The sequence below is a fragment of the Chenopodium quinoa genome, unplaced genomic scaffold (genome assembly GCF_001683475.1).
Source record: "Chenopodium quinoa cultivar QQ74 unplaced genomic scaffold, ASM168347v1, whole genome shotgun sequence".
Taxonomy (NCBI): Eukaryota; Viridiplantae; Streptophyta; class Magnoliopsida; order Caryophyllales; family Amaranthaceae; genus Chenopodium; species Chenopodium quinoa.
This window is the reverse complement of record NW_018743946.1, coordinates 1,538,902-1,561,852: the sequence shown is the minus strand read 5'-3', so window position 1 is coordinate 1,561,852 and position 22,951 is coordinate 1,538,902. Positions and strand designations below refer to the sequence as shown.

Here is a 22,951-nt window from a genome sequence, read left to right as displayed (position 1 = left end):
TGTCAAATTGAATCAATATTAAAATGAATATGCTTTTAGGAATTACTACATAGTTTGAGTATTTATTGTGTCAACTTAAATTCCCTATAAATAACATACTGTGGAGCACATAGACCTTCACAAACTCGTCCAATCTTTTTTCCCGTTTATTAAATAATTATTAACCAAATCTATAAATTCTACTAGTAATTGTTTCAGTGCTCTTACTCTATAGAAATGGAATCAAATTCTTCAACTTCTTCAAGCAATGATCAGAATATATATGATGCTTTCGTCTCTTCACTTCATAAACATTATCCAAATGAATTTTTACGTAAGGTACGTATAATCACCAGTTTTTTCCGTTTAGTTTCCCATTTTTTCCTATATACGATCACCTTGTTTTTATGTCGTTTTTAATTTGTTTTTCATTTTTTGTTAATCTTTTTATTATCGTTTGTATACAAAAATAGCTGTTAGCTGAAGTAATAGCAACATATATGTTGGTGTTTGTGGCATGCGGAGTGGCCTCCATAAGTGACACTAGTGAACATAAGATCACAAGGCTCGGTGCTTCCCTCGCCGGAGGAATGATCGTAACGGTTATGATATATGCAGTCGGCCATATTTCGGGTGCCCACATGAACCCGGCCATCACTATAGCGTTCGCTGCCACTAGGCATTTTCCTTGGAAGCAGGTATTGTTAGCTTTGTTATTTCTAAATCAACCGTACTAAGCAGTAAAGTAGCTAGGTACTTGCCTCTAGTAGTGATCATAAAAAATGTATATATATGTACGTATCTAACTTAAAATTATAACCAAATATAACATACTTCGTATTAATAAAGGGGTGATTGAGAATTTGAGATATAGTTGTATTACTATAATAAACATTAGCAAGCAGTAAGCACTTAAGCACAAAGCACCTTTATGTTGTCTCACTATAATAACTAATTGTACCGAACAAACATATCCATTAGTTACGGGATACCCTAGTTTGTTTCTCCTGTGACATTTTCATAAATAAACCAATAACTTTATTTAAGTGGAATCCACAATAATGAAAAATTTGTTGATTTACGAAAATGTCTCCATAAAAATAAATTTTGTTTCTCAATTGAGAATTTCCTTATCAATTATACTCATTGGTTGGTGTGCATATACCTGTTGGTAGCATCAATTTTTTATGTGTTATCATGTATCTATAATTTTGAAGTAATCATACATCAAACATTGATGTATAATTTTTTTTTTAGACAAATAGATGTATAATTACTTCAATTTAGACAATACCAAAAAAATTTCCTGACAAAAATACATACTCCCTCCGTTACATATTACTCGCAACAAAGGAATATTTTATGTCTCACAAATAATACCCCTTTGTTGCGAGTAATTCGTAACGGAGGAAGAGCATAACTTTATCAATCATACTAAATAATTGGCTAATTTTATCTATAAATGTTAACATAACAAGTAACGTACTTCCAAGCGTATTTTTTGTATTAAGGGAGGATATATAATAATCATATACAGAGACTTCAATTTACTTAATTATGCAGTTAAGCGAGAGTATGTATAATTCCTCAGAATATTTTTCAATTATCTAAATAGCATTAAAATGTTATGTTAGCTGAAAAATGTGTGTCAGTTAGACTTTGGTAATTTATGAGAAGATTGTAAGACGCGACATGAAAGTCAAAAGTGATACAAGCGAGTGTAGTATGTGGTTTAGTAGTAAGGATTGTACAGCTCTAAGGACACTTTGGTGAATATTCCCTTACCCTTCCCACCACTATTCAGAGGCTTTGCCCACTAATTCAAGTTAGATTAACTTGTGTGATATTCTGATTCAATATAACGCTTTCTCCTTGCCTATCTAAAAAAATACTACATATATATATTTTTGGTGTTCTACCCGGTTTACCATTTGGGCTAATTCGGATTCGGGGATCAGTTCTAGGTGGTTAGGTTCCAGTCCCCTCCCGATTGTTATTGCGGGTGATTGAACACGAGTCCTCCCTACCAAGTGTAGTCTCAATCACCACTACACCAACAACCAATTGGTATATTGTATGTATGGAACCAAACTGATAGCTAAATTCATGGTAGATATCATGAGTTTTATTAAAGGTGAGTAGATCGATTATGTGTAATACTACAAGCATGAAGACATGTCCAATTTTACGTAATAAATTGATGTCACAAAAGTAGGTGAATCTATTTATATATATAGGTTATGAAATACTTCGTATGTTTGATTTTCGGACACGATATACACGAATTTGTTGGCAACAAATTCTGATTGTGACAATTTTGAATAAATGTTACCAGTATAATTAAAGTTGAATACATAAATCTGGATTAAGTTTGTGAAAATTCTCCAAGTAAATTAGCTTTACAAACAATAAGCTAATTAAGCTTTTAATTTTGGTTTTATATGGATTTATTAGTAATCTTCAATAAAGTCTTGAGTCATATTTCTACTTTTCTTTTATATTATATACTAGGACACCTAACGCGCGCGAGGCGCGCGCATATAAGAAAGCAAAATAAAAGAAGAAAACGTTGATAAATGCTACTGCTTTTCTCATTCAAATAAAACAACTAATAGCAACCTATTATATAGGCATACAAAGGAAACTAAAAAGCATGCATAGCTAATTTTACGTGGGATCAACTTCCTATTTACATGGGTAGTTGCTTATAGTGAGTGCCCCATGATTTTAGCCCACTATGACTCTACTAAACTTCCTAATTTGACTTAGTAAAAATATTAGAAACTAAATAATAATAATTACTAACTTTGAAGCACTAACTTTAACACTCCCCTTTGCTTCAAAGTTTACAAAAAAAGATTAAATAAATGGAGCACTTCTCTTCATCCATGATGCACTTCTCATCACATACACAAATGTTGTTGATGCACATTATCACCAACCATCAATGTTTACTTGTTGATGCACATCTCACCATCACACTCTTCAAATTTTGGAGTACTTCCCTCCATGGTGCACTTCTTACACACAACTCTAAAATAGGGTCTCTTCCACGGCCACTTGTGCCATGATCTCTTGCTCTTCATTTTTGGACTTACAATTCTTTGCCAAATGCCCAAATTTTTTACAGTTAAAACACTTAGGTTTCCCCTTATGCCAACAATCTTTTTCTTCATGACCAATTTTGTGACAAATGTTGCATTGGAGGGACTTGCCTTTCCCCTTTTGATAAGGAGACCTTGTTAGAAATGTCTTTCCGCTTTTGTTTTCATCATTTTCGTTTCTCATGGACCTCCTTTGATCCACCGCATGTAGTGAATTGATCAACTCCGAAACTGTCAACTTTGAAAAATCTTTAGTATCTTCAATTGAAGAAAGTTTAGTTTCTGTAGGGAATAATTTTAAGCCTTTAAAGTCCCACTAGCTTGAACCCCACTGTGATCATACACTAAAGTACGGTGGCGTCCAAAAGGGAAGAAGATAGAGCAAAAGAGTCGCCAACAAGTTTTTAAGGAACTTGTAAACTGTTCACGAGGTGAAGGTTCACCCCTTAACGATCCAAGAGATCGTCAACTCCATAAGGTCATGAGCCAAAATAGGGTTCGGGGATGATGGTACAAATCCAACCTAAAAGAGATTGAACCTGCCCTAATAATAGGCCTCTACTTTATTCTGATCGTATTCATGTGCGCTTTCTGACTAACATACAATCAATAGATTAACCCTAAACCTGTTTAATCTATGTTGGTTGAACATTAATGCACAAATAAACTATTATTGACGATCACTTGAATTATAATCACAATTAACCTAACAAGATTATTAAATATCTTATTAAGCGCGATTACAAGTACCAATTCCCTTTAAACATGCAATAAAGGTGATCAAGCAATAACGATAAAATAACATCAAGCAACAATAATAAATAATCAACATCATTAATAATAAAAATATCAATCATAGTAATTTAATCATGTTAAAGCATAGCAAGATCCTAGGCATGATACTAACAAGATTAATAACAAACCCTAGCATGTCACTAAGCAATTAAAAATCAAATCTTTAGCCCTAACATGATACTAACAATCATAAATATTAGGAAGAGAATAAAAGGCATCATACTTTTAATCATACTTAATATTAAAGTTACCCTATACATGATACTAGGAATTAAAATAACAATCTAAGCATGATTTCTATATCATAATATCAATTAAACCATTAAAGTACTTACTTGGATGCCTCGTACCTCTTTCTAATAACAAAATACACACGTTAGTAACTTCAAGGAAAATAATAAAATAAACAATTAAATTAAATAATTGAAAGAGAGATTTGGGACCAAACCCTCATAAATTAAAACCTTTCACGTCTAGGGCGAAGGCAACTTCGAATATGGCTAGGTGTTTCAAGATCTTGCGAATGCGGAATTTTGTATTTTAGAAAAGGCTAGCTTAGAAAAAGAGAGAGAGAAAGAATAATCAAGAAAATCTTGATGAGAGTTGGTTAAAACTTAAGAATAAAGAGAATTGGTGAATGATAGATGTAGATGATGAATGAAGAGAATTAATAAATGGTAATTGATGATGAAAACGGAGTTTTTGATACGATATTTATAGAGAAAATCATCCAAAAAAGATAATTTAACAAAACAGAGTCTGAAGATCTCAAAAACACATTGGCGCCAACCCCGGCTAACTGGCGCCAGGCACCAGTGGCTAGCGCCAGGCGCCAGTGGCTAGCGTCTGGCGCCAAGCCTGGTTCCAGGCACCAAGGCCTGGGGTTGGACGCCAAAGTGGTTTTCCACGCGTTTTCGAAAATCTGATAAATTTCCTGTACTAGAAGATAAAATAATATAATTCCATCGAAAATGCTATTTGATCTTAATTAAAACTCTGAAGAGTCCTAATTGAACCAGGAATGATAAAGACCTTCTAGAATGTTCTAGAAAATTAAAACCATTCCTAATTGCATTAGGAATGATAAATTATATTAGGCCCTCCCCTAGATCATTAGGCCGTACATAAAGCTCAAACCGGACCCAGTTTAGTAAATTGGCCATAACTTCCTCAATATTTATCGGAATTGGGCTTATAATATATCGTTGGAAAGGTCTTTGCAAACCCCATCCAACTACACCACTATTGGACCTATATCATGGACCAACCAAACTGGATTGGCTGTTTTCTTTAAAATAAAGTTTTCAAAAACAGGGAGAAGAGAAAAAGAAATAAAACTTTCCTCAACACTAGACCTTTCCGCACTTTCGTTTCATTCGATTATGATTCAACGTGAAAGACACTCATCACCGGGTTTGGTTTTGGGGAGACACAAATGGGTATCTACAATTTCATACCTTTCCGGAAGACTAACATGAAGTTTGTCCACTACTCTTTGATTGTCAAATTCTCCACCAAGTAATTTGATTTGATTTGCAATGGACATTAGCCGACTCCCGTATTCCTTGACACCTTCACTACCTTTCATCCCCATCATTTCAAACTCTCTTTTAAGGTTTAAAATTTGCATGAGTTTGGTTTGATGGTTTCCTTCATATTCCTCCTTAATATTTTCCCATGCTTCTTTAGGGGTATCACAACCCATAATAGTTGTGAATATTTCTTCCGACACGGCCGAATGTAGACACGAAAGTGCCTTTGCAATTTTTTCCATATCCTCATCATATTTTTTGGTTTGGGCTACGGTTGGATTTTGTGAAAGAGGAATTGGATACACATCACTCTCAATTGCTTCCCATAAACTCATGGCTTTCAAATATGATTTCATTTTGATAGCCCATGTACTATAATTATCCCCTTTGAATGTGGGAATAGAAAGTGAAAAGTTGTTTGGGGTAGACATTAGAACTCTCACGATTTTTTAACCTCACAAGCCCTAAGAATCAAATGGCTCTCACTACAATAAAATAACCTTTTCGTAGCGATTATTTTAACCTTTAGTATCGATTGTAATTGCAACAAAAAGATTTCCCAACGAATGGTCATTCAATAGAATATCCCCCGTTGCCTTAGCCTTTAGTAGTGGTTTTCAATGTCGCTGGGGTTGGCCTCAATAATCGATACGAAAAACTATATCCAATCGTGGTGATATTGTAGCGATTACAATCGTTATAAATGTTTAACTCATTTTCTTAAAAAAAAAAAAAAAAGTGCATGCAACCTCAAACTCTTAGATTAAATGTTTCACCAATAAGCTATGACATATTTTATATATTCTTTGTCAAACAATATTTATATATCTAGTGTTGAAAAGGCTTTTCGTATCAATTTTTAGGATTTAGTGGCGATTGTAAATGATACGATTTCTCAAAATTATATAAATATGTAAAAATAGTGTGGATATGTATTATTATGTTTTCCGTATCGATTTTATTTGGGAAAACCATGACGATTGTAAAAATGATATGACATCCTTAATTATTTCACAAACATACTTGCATAATGTAGCGAATGTACAATCGCTACGAAATAATCGCTACGAAAAGAGATTTTTCTTGTAGTGTCTGATACCAATTTGTTGGAAATAAGAAAGCAAAATAAAAGAAGAAAACGTTGATAAATGCTACTGCTTTTCTCATTCAAATAAAACAACTAATAGCAACCTATTATATAGGCATACAAAGGAAACTAAAAAGCATGCATAGCTAATTTTACGTGGGATCAACTTCCTATTTACATGGGTAGTTGCTTATAGTGAGTGCCCCATGATTTTAGCCCACTATGACTCTACTAAACTTCCTAATTTGACTTAGTAAAAATATTAGAAACTAAATAATAATAATTACTAACTTTGAAGCACTAACTTTAACACTCCCCTTTGCTTCAAAGTTTACAAAAAAAGATTAAATAAATGAAGCACTTCTCTTCATCCATGATGCACTTCTCATCACATACACAAATGTTGTTGATGCACATTATCACCAACCATCAATGTTTACTTGTTGATGCACATCTCACCATCACACTCTTCAAATTTTGGAGTACTTCCCTCCATGGTGCACTTCTTACACACAACTCTAAAATAGGGTCTCTTCCACGGCCACTTGTGCCATGATCTCTTGCTCTTCATTTTTGGACTTACAATTCTTTGCCAAATGCCCAAATTTTTTACAGTTAAAACACTTAGGTTTCCCCTTATGCCAACAATCTTTTTCTTCATGACCAATTTTGTGACAAATGTTGCATTGGAGGGACTTGCCTTTCCCCTTTTGATAAGGAGACCTTGTTAGAAATGTCTTTCCGCTTTTGTTTTCATCATTTTCGTTTCTCATGGACCTCCTTTGATCCACCGCATGTAGTGAATTGATCAACTCCGAAACTGTCAACTTTGAAAAATCTTTAGTATCTTCAATTGAAGAAAGTTTAGTTTCTGTAGGGAATAATTTTAAGCCTTTAAAGTCCCACTAGCTTGAACCCCACTGTGATCATACACTAAAGTACGGTGGCGTCCAAAAGGGAAGAAGATAGAGCAAAAGAGTCGCCAACAAGTTTTTAAGGAACTTGTAAACTGTTCACGAGGTGAAGGTTCACCCCTTAACGATCCAAGAGATCGTCAACTCCATAAGGTCATGAGCCAAAATAGGGTTCGGGGATGATGGTACAAATCCAACCTAAAAGAGATTGAACCTGCCCTAATAATAGGCCTCTACTTTATTCTGATCGTATTCATGTGCGCTTTCTGACTAACATACAATCAATAGATTAACCCTAAACCTGTTTAATCTATGTTGGTTGAACATTAATGCACAAATAAACTATTATTGACGATCACTTGAATTATAATCACAATTAACCTAACAAGATTATTAAATATCTTATTAAGCGCGATTACAAGTACCAATTCCCTTTAAACATGCAATAAAGGTGATCAAGCAATAACGATAAAATAACATCAAGCAACAATAATAAATAATCAACATCATTAATAATAAAAATATCAATCATAGTAATTTAATCATGTTAAAGCATAGCAAGATCCTAGGCATGATACTAACAAGATTAATAACAAACCCTAGCATGTCACTAAGCAATTAAAAATCAAATCTTTAGCCCTAACATGATACTAACAATCATAAATATTAGGAAGAGAATAAAAGGCATCATACTTTTAATCATACTTAATATTAAAGTTACCCTATACATGATACTAGGAATTAAAATAACAATCTAAGCATGATTTCTATATCATAATATCAATTAAACCATTAAAGTACTTACTTGGATGCCTCGTACCTCTTTCTAATAACAAAATACACACGTTAGTAACTTCAAGGAAAATAATAAAATAAACAATTAAATTAAATAATTGAAAGAGAGATTTGGGACCAAACCCTCATAAATTAAAACCTTTCACGTCTAGGGCGAAGGCAACTTCGAATATGGCTAGGTGTTTCAAGATCTTGAGAATGCGGAATTTTGTATTTTAGAAAAGGCTAGCTTAGAAAAAGAGAGAGAGAAAGAATAATCAAGAAAATCTTGATGAGAGTTGGTTAAAACTTAAGAATAAAGAGAATTGGTGAATGATAGATGTAGATGATGAATGAAGAGAATTAATAAATGGTAATTGATGATGAAAACGGAGTTTTTGATACGATATTTATAGAGAAAATCATCCAAAAAAGATAATTTAACAAAACAGAGTCTGAAGATCTCAAAAACACATTGGCGCCAACCCCGGCTAACTGGCGCCAGGCACCAGTGGCTAGCGCCAGGCGCCAGTGGCTAGCGTCTGGCGCCAAGCCTGGTTCCAGGCACCAAGGCCTGGGGTTGGACGCCAAAGTGGTTTTCCACGCGTTTTCGAAAATCTGATAAATTTCCTGTACTAGAAGATAAAATAATATAATTCCATCGAAAATGCTATTTGATCTTAATTAAAACTCTGAAGAGTCCTAATTGAACCAGGAATGATAAAGACCTTCTAGAATGTTCTAGAAAATTAAAACCATTCCTAATTGCATTAGGAATGATAAATTATATTAGGCCCTCCCCTAGATCATTAGGCCGTACATAAAGCTCAAACCGGACCCAGTTTAGTAAATTGGCCATAACTTCCTCAATATTTATCGGAATTGGGCTTATAATATATCGTTGGAAAGGTCTTTGCAAACCCCATCCAACTACACCACTATTGGACCTATATCATGGACCAACCAAACTGGATTGGCTGTTTTCTTTAAAATAAAGTTTTCAAAAACAGGGAGAAGAGAAAAAGAAATAAAACTTTCCTCAACACTAGACCTTTCCGCACTTTCGTTTCATTCGATTATGATTCAACGTGAAAGACACTCATCACCGGGTTTGGTTTTGGGGAGACACAAATGGGTATCTACAATTTCATACCTTTCCGGAAGACTAACATGAAGTTTGTCCACTACTCTTTGATTGTCAAATTCTCCACCAAGTAATTTGATTTGATTTGCAATGGACATTAGCCGACTCCCGTATTCCTTGACACCTTCACTACCTTTCATCCCCATCATTTCAAACTCTCTTTTAAGGTTTAAAATTTGCATGAGTTTGGTTTGATGGTTTCCTTCATATTCCTCCTTAATATTTTCCCATGCTTCTTTAGGGGTATCACAACCCATAATAGTTGTGAATATTTCTTCCGACACGGCCGAATGTAGACACGAAAGTGCCTTTGCAATTTTTTCCATATCCTCATCATATTTTTTGGTTTGGGCTACGGTTGGATTTTGTGAAAGAGGAATTGGATACACATCACTCTCAATTGCTTCCCATAAACTCATGGCTTTCAAATATGATTTCATTTTGATAGCCCATGTACTATAATTATCCCCTTTGAATGTGGGAATAGAAAGTGAAAAGTTGTTTGGGGTAGACATTAGAACTCTCACGATTTTTTAACCTCACAAGCCCTAAGAATCAAATGGCTCTCACTACAATAAAATAACCTTTTCGTAGCGATTATTTTAACCTTTAGTATCGATTGTAATTGCAACAAAAAGATTTCCCAACGAATGGTCATTCAATAGAATATCCCCCGTTGCCTTAGCCTTTAGTAGTGGTTTTCAATGTCGCTGGGGTTGGCCTCAATAATCGATACGAAAAACTATATCCAATCGTGGTGATATTGTAGCGATTACAATCGTTATAAATGTTTAACTCATTTTCTTAAAAAAAAAAAAAAAAAGTGCATGCAACCTCAAACTCTTAGATTAAATGTTTCACCAATAAGCTATGACATATTTTATATATTCTTTGTCAAACAATATTTATATATCTAGTGTTGAAAAGGCTTTTCGTATCAATTTTTAGGATTTAGTGGCGATTGTAAATGATACGATTTCTCAAAATTATATAAATATGTAAAAATAGTGTGGATATGTATTATTATGTTTTCCGTATCGATTTTATTTGGGAAAACCATGACGATTGTAAAAATGATATGACATCCTTAATTATTTCACAAACATACTTGCATAATGTAGCGAATGTACAATCGCTACGAAATAATCGCTACGAAAAGAGATTTTTCTTGTAGTGTCTGATACCAATTTGTTGGAAATAAGAAAGCAAAATAAAAGAAGAAAACGTTGATAAATGCTACTGCTTTTCTCATTCAAATAAAACAACTAATAGCAACCTATTATATAGGCATACAAAGGAAACTAAAAAGCATGCATAGCTAATTTTACGTGGGATCAACTTCCTATTTACATGGGTAGTTGCTTATAGTGAGTGCCCCATGATTTTAGCCCACTATGACTCTACTAAACTTCCTAATTTGACTTAGTAAAAATATTAGAAACTAAATAATAATAATTACTAACTTTGAAGCACTAACTTTAACACTCCCCTTTGCTTCAAAGTTTACAAAAAAAGATTAAATAAATGAAGCACTTCTCTTCATCCATGATGCACTTCTCATCACATACACAAATGTTGTTGATGCACATTATCACCAACCATCAATGTTTACTTGTTGATGCACATCTCACCATCACACTCTTCAAATTTTGGAGTACTTCCCTCCATGGTGCACTTCTTACACACAACTCTAAAATAGGGTCTCTTCCACGGCCACTTGTGCCATGATCTCTTGCTCTTCATTTTTGGACTTACAATTCTTTGCCAAATGCCCAAATTTTTTACAGTTAAAACACTTAGGTTTCCCCTTATGCCAACAATCTTTATCTTCATGACCAATTTTGTGACAAATGTTGCATTGGAGGGACTTGCCTTTCCCCTTTTGATAAGGAGACCTTGTTAGAAATGTCTTTCCGCTTTTGTTTTCATCATTTTCGTTTCTCATGGACCTCCTTTGATCCACCGCATGTAGTGAATTGATCAACTCCGAAACTGTCAACTTTGAAAAATCTTTAGTATCTTCAATTGAAGAAAGTTTAGTTTCTGTAGGGAATAATTTTAAGCCTTTAAAGTCCCACTAGCTTGAACCCCACTGTGATCATACACTAAAGTACGGTGGCGTCCAAAAGGGAAGAAGATAGAGCAAAAGAGTCGCCAACAAGTTTGTAAGGAACTTGTAAACTGTTCACGAGGTGAAGGTTCACCCCTTAACGATCCAAGAGATCGTCAACTCCATAAGGTCATGAGCCAAAATAGGGTTCGGGGATGATGGTACAAATCCAACCTAAAAGAGATTGAACCTGCCCTAATAATAGGCCTCTACTTTATTCTGATCGTATTCATGTGCGCTTTCTGACTAACATACAATCAATAGATTAACCCTAAACCTGTTTAATCTATGTTGGTTGAACATTAATGCACAAATAAACTATTATTGACGATCACTTGAATTATAATCACAATTAACCTAACAAGATTATTAAATATCTTATTAAGCGCGATTACAAGTACCAATTCCCTTTAAACATGCAATAAAGGTGATCAAGCAATAACGATAAAATAACATCAAGCAACAATAATAAATAATCAACATCATTAATAATAAAAATATCAATCATAGTAATTTAATCATGTTAAAGCATAGCAAGATCCTAGGCATGATACTAACAAGATTAATAACAAACCCTAGCATGTCACTAAGCAATTAAAAATCAAATCTTTAGCCCTAACATGATACTAACAATCATAAATATTAGGAAGAGAATAAAAGGCATCATACTTTTAATCATACTTAATATTAAAGTTACCCTATACATGATACTAGGAATTAAAATAACAATCTAAGCATGATTTCTATATCATAATATCAATTAAACCATTAAAGTACTTACTTGGATGCCTCGTACCTCTTTCTAATAACAAAATACACACGTTAGTAACTTCAAGGAAAATAATAAAATAAACAATTAAATTAAATAATTGAAAGAGAGATTTGGGACCAAACCCTCATAAATTAAAACCTTTCACGTCTAGGGCGAAGGCAACTTCGAATATGGCTAGGTGTTTCAAGATCTTGCGAATGCGGAATTTTGTATTTTAGAAAAGGCTAGCTTAGAAAAAGAGAGAGAGAAAGAATAATCAAGAAAATCTTGATGAGAGTTGGTTAAAACTTAAGAATAAAGAGAATTGGTGAATGATAGATGTAGATGATGAATGAAGAGAATTAATAAATGGTAATTGATGATGAAAACGGAGTTTTTGATACGATATTTATAGAGAAAATCATCCAAAAAAGATAATTTAACAAAACAGAGTCTGAAGATCTCAAAAACACATTGGCGCCAACCCCGGCTAACTGGCGCCAGGCACCAGTGGCTAGCGCCAGGCGCCAGTGGCTAGCGTCTGGCGCCAAGCCTGGTTCCAGGCACCAAGGCCTGGGGTTGGACGCCAAAGTGGTTTTCCACGCGTTTTCGAAAATCTGATAAATTTCCTGTACTAGAAGATAAAATAATATAATTCCATCGAAAATGCTATTTGATCTTAATTAAAACTCTGAAGAGTCCTAATTGAACCAGGAATGATAAAGACCTTCTAGAATGTTCTAGAAAATTAAAACCATTCCTAATTGCATTAGGAATGATAAATTATATTAGGCCCTCCCCTAGATCATTAGGCCGTACATAAAGCTCAAACCGGACCCAGTTTAGTAAATTGGCCATAACTTCCTCAATATTTATCGGAATTGGGCTTATAATATATCGTTGGAAAGGTCTTTGCAAACCCCATCCAACTACACCACTATTGGACCTATATCATGGACCAACCAAACTGGATTGGCTGTTTTCTTTAAAATAAAGTTTTCAAAAACAGGGAGAAGAGAAAAAGAAATAAAACTTTCCTCAACACTAGACCTTTCCGCACTTTCGTTTCATTCGATTATGATTCAACGTGAAAGACACTCATCACCGGGTTTGGTTTTGGGGAGACACAAATGGGTATCTACAATTTCATACCTTTCCGGAAGACTAACATGAAGTTTGTCCACTACTCTTTGATTGTCAAATTCTCCACCAAGTAATTTGATTTGATTTGCAATGGACATTAGCCGACTCCCGTATTCCTTGACACCTTCACTACCTTTCATCCCCATCATTTCAAACTCTCTTTTAAGGTTTAAAATTTGCATGAGTTTGGTTTGATGGTTTCCTTCATATTCCTCCTTAATATTTTCCCATGCTTCTTTAGGGGTATCACAACCCATAATAGTTGTGAATATTTCTTCCGACACGGCCGAATGTAGACACGAAAGTGCCTTTGCAATTTTTTCCATATCCTCATCATATTTTTTGGTTTGGGCTACGGTTGGATTTTGTGAAAGAGGAATTGGATACACATCACTCTCAATTGCTTCCCATAAACTCATGGCTTTCAAATATGATTTCATTTTGATAGCCCATGTACTATAATTATCCCCTTTGAATGTGGGAATAGAAAGTGAAAAGTTGTTTGGGGTAGACATTAGAACTCTCACGATTTTTTAACCTCACAAGCCCTAAGAATCAAATGGCTCTCACTACAATAAAATAACCTTTTCGTAGCGATTATTTTAACCTTTAGTATCGATTGTAATTGCAACAAAAAGATTTCCCAACGAATGGTCATTCAATAGAATATCCCCCGTTGCCTTAGCCTTTAGTAGTGGTTTTCAATGTCGCTGGGGTTGGCCTCAATAATCGATACGAAAAACTATATCCAATCGTGGTGATATTGTAGCGATTACAATCGTTATAAATGTTTAACTCATTTTCTTAAAAAAAAAAAAAAAACAAAAAAGTGCATGCAACCTCAAACTCTTAGATTAAATGTTTCACCAATAAGCTATGACATATTTTATATATTCTTTGTCAAACAATATTTATATATCTAGTGTTGAAAAGGCTTTTCGTATCAATTTTTAGGATTTAGTGGCGATTGTAAATGATACGATTTCTCAAAATTATATAAATATGTAAAAATAGTGTGGATATGTATTATTATGTTTTCCGTATCGATTTTATTTGGGAAAACCATGACGATTGTAAAAATGATATGACATCCTTAATTATTTCACAAACATACTTGCATAATGTAGCGAATGTACAATCGCTACGAAAAGAGATTTTTCTTGTAGTGTCTGATACCAATTTGTTGGAAATAAGAAAGCAAAATAAAAGAAGAAAACGTTGATAAATGCTACTGCTTTTCTCATTCAAATAAAACAACTAATAGCAACCTATTATATAGGCATACAAAGGAAACTAAAAAGCATGCATAGCTAATTTTACGTGGGATCAACTTCCTATTTACATGGGTAGTTGCTTATAGTGAGTGCCCCATGATTTTCGCCCACTATGACTCTACTAAACTTCCTAATTTGACTTAGTAAAAATATTAGAAACTAAATAATAATAATTACTAACTTTGAAGCACTAACTTTAACATAGATATCATGAGTTTTATTAAAGGTGAGTAGATTGATTATGTGTGATACTACAAGCATGAAGACAAGTCCAATTTTACGTAATAAATTGATGTCACCAAAGTAGGTGAATCTATTTATATATATAGGTTATGAAATACTTCGTATGTTTGATTTTCGGACACGATATACACGAATTTATTGGCAACAAATTCTGATTGTGACAATTTTGAATAAATGTTACCAGTATAATAAAAGTTGAATACATAAATCTAGATTAAGTTTGTGAAAATTCTCCAAGTAAATTAGCTTTACAAACAATAAGCTAATTAAGCTTTTATTTTTGGTTTTATATGGATTTAATTAGTCATATCTAGAAGCTCTTTCAGCTTGGTCTTAAAATCACAAATTTTGGCAAAATTAATGACAAAAAAATATGTAAACAACTTTGTTTATGGGTATAAATGTACAAGACAACTAACATTAATGCATGAGAGAAAATATGTACATAATTAAATATTTTAGAGGGTATAATTGTCCAAACACTATTCATTAAAAAACTTTGTACATATTAATGAGGGTATATATGTAGATACACATTTTAAAGGGTATAATTGGCATTATACTATTCATAAGAGTAATCTTGTACTTTTTATAAGGTAGGGATTCAACCATCGAAATTTTTAAAACTCATTTTATTGTATGTTCTTTTTTGATTATTAATTAAGTTGTAATTAGATGAACTCCGATTTTTTTTTTTCTTCTTTCTTTGGACTCAATTGAAAATAAGATGAACATATAATACGAGTAACACGTAAAGTCGAAAAGGAATGTAATTGACTGATTGCAATATATACGTGTGTACATGTACAGGTTCCTGCATATGCATTAGCACACATAACAGGAGCAATATCAGCAGCATTTACGTTGAAATACTTGTTACACCCAATAAAACTACTAGGCGTTACCACTCCTTCTGGAACAACTCCTCAAGCTTTGATAATGGAGATTGTTGTTACTTTTTGTATGATGTTCGTCATTTCAGCCGTTGCAACTGACTCCAAATCTGTATGTTTTCTTTTTTATTCTTCAATCATTATATTTAATAATAACCTAATCAGTTAAAAACACGAAACGTTTTTTTTTTTTTTTTTTTTTTTTTTCATTTCGAAATTTGAGACTAACACTTTTTTGTTATTATTGTTGTTTTTTAGGTGGGGGAATTAGCTGGAATTGCTGTTGGTTCTGCAGTTTGCATTGGTTCAATGTTGGCAGGGTAAGCTACTCTTCTACTACCTTTGTTTTCATATTATGTGTAATAAAAATTTTAACACAAACTCTTAGAAACAATTTGTTTATGAGTGTCAAAATGAGATAAATATATAAATACAAAGTATATGTGATAAGAAGAGAAATAGATAGAACCAACTGGGGTTGGCGTGAGTGGTTAAGGGACTCTTGCTTGCTCCTTAACCAAGGTCTCAGGTTCGAGCCTTGGGTATGGAAAAAATCCTAGCTGGAAGGGATGTTGCCCATCGAGGTACCCATTCAAACTGCCACGGGAGATTAGTCCACTTGCCAAAGGCGGTGGGAACTCCTCATAGTAGTACCAAAAAAAGTGAAATCGATAGAAATGATAAGTTAAGAAAAAATATATATATTTGTCGCACATAATGAATAGCATCCGCTTTTAATAAATGTTACATCTAATATGAAATGGTGATTTAAGTTTGTAAAAAACACTTAAATTTATATATAAAGAGCCTATTTTTTGCAGTGAGGATTTCATACTAATTAATTGCTTATTTAATTTTATATTAACAGGCCTATATCTGGAGGATCAATGAACCCGGTTAGAACCATAGGGCCAGCATTAGCCAGTGGATGTTACAATGATCTATGGGTGTATGTGGTTGGGCCACTAATTGGGACATTAGCAGGAGCATGGTCATATGAGTTTATTAGGGTTAATGAGAAACAAGTTCATTCAATCTCTAGTAGGTCTTTTGTTTGAATTATTATTTCAAGGGAGAGTTCTTTTATAATTTCTCCTTATTAGTAATACAGGATATATAAGTTTTATTTTATATCCGAGTGTTCATATGTGCATAGCATGTAAAATTTTTAATGTACAATTTTGAATGTTAGTATATAATAATATAATGGACAATGTGCCTCTTAACTACCAAGTGGTATACTACATTATATTATATTATATTATATTATATTATATTATACGTGTTTGTATTATTTGGTTTGACATTTATTTGATCAAACTAAGAGTGATGGATAACTCAAGTGGTTCGAGCTTTCCTCCCGATTGAGATCGATTCTCACCCCTATCCTTGTGTATATATATATATATATATATATATATATATATATATATATATATATATATATATATATATATATATGTTCAAACTAATTACCCATACTAGTTTTTGTTGAACAACCTAAAAAAATACTATATGAATTTAAGTATTAGTTGCTATTAATATCATCATGCTATCCTATTGTCACTTTTAATTTACCATATTACTTACACTTTGATCGGATAAAAGAAACTGAGATAGATTAAAGACAGGGAAGTGGATGGGACTATGGGAGGGAGCATGTCCAATCCCCTTGTTTGGATAAGAGGTTGGGGAGGAAGGTCCATTTCCCCATCTCTTTAAACAGTGGCGGATCATGGAGCAAAAAGTATAAGAGGTCAAGATTGAACAAAATAAATCTATATACAGATATGTAACAATTGAAATATAATATTTTATATCAATATTTAATGCAATAATGTATTTATTATGCCTAATATAGTTTTACAAAATTGTGGGGGGGGGGGACCAAAAGTTCCGATAAGCTATCATTGCTTGTGGATGATTGTTAAGCCCTAATATTGTACTTAGTATTGTATTTAGTTTACGGGCCGATTTATGTTTATAAGGCTTATTCTATTTTTTAGGGTGTATATATACTTTGTGCATAAGCTAATACAAAATACAGAAAATCATTTACTCTAATCTACCTTTCTAATTTTGACATGGTATTGGAGCCAAAATCAATCTAAACCCTAAACCTATAAATTTGTTTTCTAATCTCTTCCATTCTCTAAACTCTAATCGCTATTGCTGACCCTGCCACTACAAACGCTGCAAGCAGGCTAGACAGCAGTCCACCTATGGCATCCCCTGTTGCCTATAACCCCACTGTGGTTTCCCCTGCTGCCAGCAGCCACCCTGTGGGGAATTCTACTGCTGCCAGGGCTACGGACAACAGCAACCACGCTGCTTTGAGCACTCCCACTGCTCCTCCTCTTCACTTAAGTCGTGATCAACGCACTCGACACCCCCCCGGGTTGGCACCGTGACAACGTCGCACATACTATCTCTTTACCAAGTCCATCTTTATCTCTAAGTTCACCGCCTTCTCCAAGCTCCTCAGGTACTCCTTATCCCTTAGCACACTTTGTGAATTATGATAAATTTTCTATGCCATACTGTGTCTTTATTGCAGCTATTGATACGACGATTGATCCGCGTAATTTCAAAGAGGTAATGCAACATGAAGGTTGGAGAGAGGTTATGGAAAAAGAAATCTCTGCTTTAGATGATAATGAGACTTGGGTATTAGAAGAATTACCTCCAAGGAAGAAAGCTCTCGGGTGCAGATGGGTTTACAAGGTGAAACATAATTCGATGGATCGGTTGAACGACTAAAGGCTTGCTTGTTATATTTAGAAATCATTAGGTTGAGGGTGTTGACTATACCGAAACATTTTCTCCCGTCACTAAAATGGTCATTGTTCGTGCATTTTTAGCAGTTGCTGCAGCGAAAAAATTGGGAACTGGATCAAATGGATGTTCATAATGCCTTTTTTCATGGCTATCTTGATGAGGAGGTTTATATGAAGCCTCCCCTTGGCTTTCATGGCACTCAACCTGGTATGGTCTGTCGTCTTCGAAAGTCTTTGTATGGTCTAAGATAAGCACCTCGTTGTTGGTTTTCTAAATTGACCGGTTCTCTAAAGAGGTGCGGTTTTTTGCAATCGTACTCTGACTAATCTTTATTTACTCTGCAAATTGGATCCATTCAACTTAGTGTTCTAGTGTATGTTGATGATTTAATAATCTCTGGTAATGGTTCTTCTGTTATTTCATCATTCAAATCATACTTGAGTGATTGTTTTCATATGAAAGATTTGGGTGTGTTGAAATACTTTCTTGGTATTGAGGTTGCACGGAGTCCGGAAGGCATATTTTTATGTCAACGGAAATATACACTTGATATTATTGCAGAATCGGGTTTGCTAGGGGTTCGTCCGGCAAGTACTCCGATTGAGTAGAATCATACTCTGGCTAAATCAAAGTCCCCTCTTATTTCTAATCCTGAGATGTATCGGCGGCTTGTGGTTTGATTGATTTATTTGTCTTTTACTAGACCTGATTTGGCTTATGCAGTTCATATCTTGTCTCAATTTACGCAATAACCGCGTCAGGATCATTGGGAGGCCGCCCTTCGTACGGTGCATTACTTGAAAGGATGCCTGGGTCAAGGAATCCTTTTAAGTTCTGATTGTGATTTTCATATTACAGGTTGGTGTGATTCGGATTGGGCTAGCCGTCCTTTGACAAGACGTTCGATTACTGGTTGGTTTGTGTTTCTTAGTGGCTCTCCTATTTCTTGGAAGACTAAGAAGCAAGATACTATTTCTAAATCCTCTTCTGAGGCATAGTATCATTCAATGTCTAAGGCTACTGATGAGTTAAAATGGTTGAAGGCACTATTAGCTAGCTAGGGAGTTTCTCATCCGCGTGCAATGAGTTTATTTTGTGATAGTCAATCTGCGTTGTATATTGCGCAGAATCCGGTCTTCCATGAACGCACTAAGCATATTGAGGTTGATTGTCACTATATTCGGGATGCGATTCAAGAAGGGATCATTAGTCCGTCGTATGTGAAAACGACGGATCAACTAGCAGAGATTTTTATTAAGGCTCTTGGCAAGCAACAATTCATGTATCTTCTGGGGAAGTTTGACATTTGTGACTTGCATGCTCCAACTTGAGGGGGGTTGTTAAGCCCTAATATTGTACTTAGTATTGTATTTAGTTTACGGGCCGGTTTATGTTTATAAGGCCTAATCTATTTTCTTAGAGTGTATATATACTTTGTACATAAGCTAATACAAAATACAAAAAATCATTTACTCTAATCTACCTCTCTAATTTTGAGAGTGATCCACCCGAAGGCTACTGATAAGTACCTTTGAACACTTTAATACCGATGTAGTGTGCCTAATACAATTATATTTGGCCTTATATATTTCGTAGATCACTAGTGAAAGGATAACTCATCTGGATAACTCATCTAATCACATCACACGATGAAAGAACGAAGAAGGATGCCTTGATTGCTCAACGTGCAGGTAATGTATAATGCGAATAGATGTAGTCAAATGAACCTATCGTAGTACGCAGTTGTTGCATAAATTGAGCCAAAATGTGTATTTAATATGCTAAAAAAGATCTTTTTTGAAGTAGTTAAAGGACAAGTAAAATTAATGAGACATGCAAGGGGTTGTTGCGTGCTTGGAAAATCATGAAGAATTGTTCTAGTTATAGATGTGGGTGAAGAAGAGAAGAATAGTGTAGAGTGCAGGGTGTGTCTTGTGTGGTTCACTTAAAGAAACCCCGGAACATCTATTTAGGGATTGTGACTTGGTTAGAAAAGTGTGGTTCGTGGCCCATTAGGAATCCAGGCAGAGCGACTACACCCTCCAAATGATGGACAAAAAATCTGTTGTTGTACCTCATAAACCACAAAGAGAGATCGACACTTTTGATGATTGCTACTTTCTAGGCAATCTAGGTTCATATAAACGAATTTTTACAGGGAGGGAGGCGGTACCAGGCCTGAAGAATATAATGGCTATCTTGGAATACTCTCTGAAAAGGTTTACGGTAGAGAAAGACGATGATCTAAAGGCTACACCAAAGGAAAGCTAGTCTACGATCCAACTTGATTTTAAGAGTAGAGGAAATGTCTACAAGATTACACCTACAATGCTAATAATGGACAGAGCATGGAAAAAACGATGATTAGAGGCTATAATTTTGGAAAGAGGAGATAAGCTGATTAATGCGATATGTGCTTAATGAGATATTAGAAGCAATTTTGTAGGTGTAGTTGGGAATATTTCAAACACCAACTTTGAGTCCCACTATGATCATGCACTTAAGCATGGTAGGTCCAAGGGGAAGGAACCTACATCAAAAGAGTAGCCAACAAGTTTTAGGAAGTTGTAAACCGCCCACATGTGTGATGATTACACCTCATTCACGATCATAGAGATCCTAACTCCATGGTGGTCCAGAACCATGACTGGATATTCGGGGATGATGGTACGAATCCAACCTAAAAGAGATTGAACTCGCCTTTGATGTCTTGTATCTATTTCTATCAAAACAATACACATGTTATTAAACTTCAAGAAATATTAAATAAATCAATGCAAACAATAATTGAAATATAGATTTGGGACCAAACCCTTATAACTATCAACCTTTCACGACGAGGGTGAAGGAAACTACGAGTTTGGCTAGTAGTATTTGAATCTCGTGAATGAGGTATAGTGTTTGTTTAGAAAATTATCAACGGATATGTGTTTAGGAAGCGTGGGATGTGTTTAGGCTAAGGCTAGGCTAGAAACCAAGAAAATAGAGTGAAAGAAAGAATAAGCTTCAGCTTAGAGAGAGAAGATTGTGATTCTTGGTGATCAAGCTTGTTTATGATTGAAAACAGGGTGATATGACCTCTATTTGTAACAAAAAAAAGAGGGTCAAAATCAAGAAAAGATTTGAATTCAAATCGAAACAAAACTCTTGCCATAGGCAGTAGTTTTTGCGGTTTTTGTTTTTATCATAACTTTTGATCCAGAAATCGGAATAAAATAAATAATATGTTGTTGGAAAGCTTCTACTTTCTTACCCAATCATAATAAAATAAAAATAAATTTTACAATAAAATATATGTTTGAAATAGTAGAACGGTATCAGTTTGAATAGTGTTTGGTATTTCATTCATATGTTTTTCGTTATAGCTCGGAATTGAGATTATCATATATCATTGGAAAGATAATGTTAAGGGATATCAGCCATTAAAGATTTGGATAAAAATTATTAGGCAAGAAAATAATATTTGAGCATCTTTCAATTCAAACGGAATTAGGATTTTCAAAAAGGGGAGTTTTATTCAATTTCAAATCTTTGATCTTTATCTTTTGAAAAGGATATATTAGAACCTTTTAGACACTTCTATATGTTCCTAATGAATCACAATGAATCATAATTGGTTTAGGATTGAGATTAAGGTAATGGACCCTCTACATGATCCTTGGGTCATAGGTAAGGTGGGCCTAGGTTCATTTTGGTCTTGCTTTAGTATTTTGGCCATAGCTTAATTGTTATAAGTCGGATTTGCAGTAGTTAACGGCTGAGGTCAACCTCATCCAGTACTAGCTGAGGTAACTGCTATTATAATAAAAATGAATGTTTTACAATAATTTTGTATTTCTCTATAATCAAATGTTCATTTTCATGCAGTATAATGTTCATTCTTATAAAATAAATGTTCATTTTCATGTCGTATAATGTTCATTCTTATAAAAATAAATGTTTATTTTATTTTTTAATTTATACAAATTTTTATATTTGTTCAGTTGTATAAAATGTTCATTTTTATAATAAAGGATGTTCAATTAAATTTAGCATTTTGTTCATTATTAAAAACAATATATTGTTGATTTATTTAATTGGTATTAAATCATATAGATCTTTTTTTCAAACTAAAAGGGTACTTAAATTAAATTAATAGAAGACCTAATACAGCTTAGTTCCAAGGTTCAACTAAAGACAAGTAGAGTATCTATGATTATGTCCTACCAATCACAAATTATCCAAAAACTCAAGATAAACTAGCAATAATTTAAACCAACAGACATTATATGCTAAATCATCACTCCATAAGAAAAAGATAATAAAGAAAAACCAATAACCAGGCTAACGCCACTATGATGCAGTATGTTTGAGGTCTCCTTCATAGACATCTCTTGCGGCTTGAGGTATTCAAGAACAATTCAATTGCAAGATATTCATTCAAGAGTATT

General features: G+C 34.0%; 1 protein-coding gene across 1 annotated transcript; it reads left to right on the top strand.

The window, feature by feature from the left end:
* Positions 1-58: 58 nt before the first annotated feature.
* Positions 59-16,987, top strand: LOC110688971 (aquaporin NIP2-1-like). Its single transcript, XM_021865717.1, has 5 exons — positions 59-318; positions 453-677; positions 15,661-15,855; positions 16,002-16,063; positions 16,612-16,987. Exons 1-5 carry the CDS (start codon positions 217-219, stop codon positions 16,799-16,801), a joined length of 774 nt encoding a protein of 257 aa, XP_021721409.1. The 5' UTR covers positions 59-216; the 3' UTR covers positions 16,802-16,987.
* The last annotated feature ends 5,964 nt before the right edge of the window (positions 16,988-22,951 follow it).

What these genes read in the sequence shown, in the direction of transcription:
- LOC110688971 (XM_021865717.1), top strand. Translation starts at nt 217, where the DNA reads ATGGAATCAAATTCTTCAACTTCTTCAAGCAATGATCAGAATATATAT. An exon ending in TTGCAACTGACTCCAAATCT is followed by an intron (nt 15,856 to 16,001) that starts GTATGTTTTCTT and finishes GTTGTTTTTTAG; the next exon opens with GTGGGGGAATTAGCTGGAAT. An exon ending in ATTGGTTCAATGTTGGCAGG is followed by an intron (nt 16,064 to 16,611) that starts GTAAGCTACTCT and finishes TTATATTAACAG; the next exon opens with GCCTATATCTGGAGGATCAA.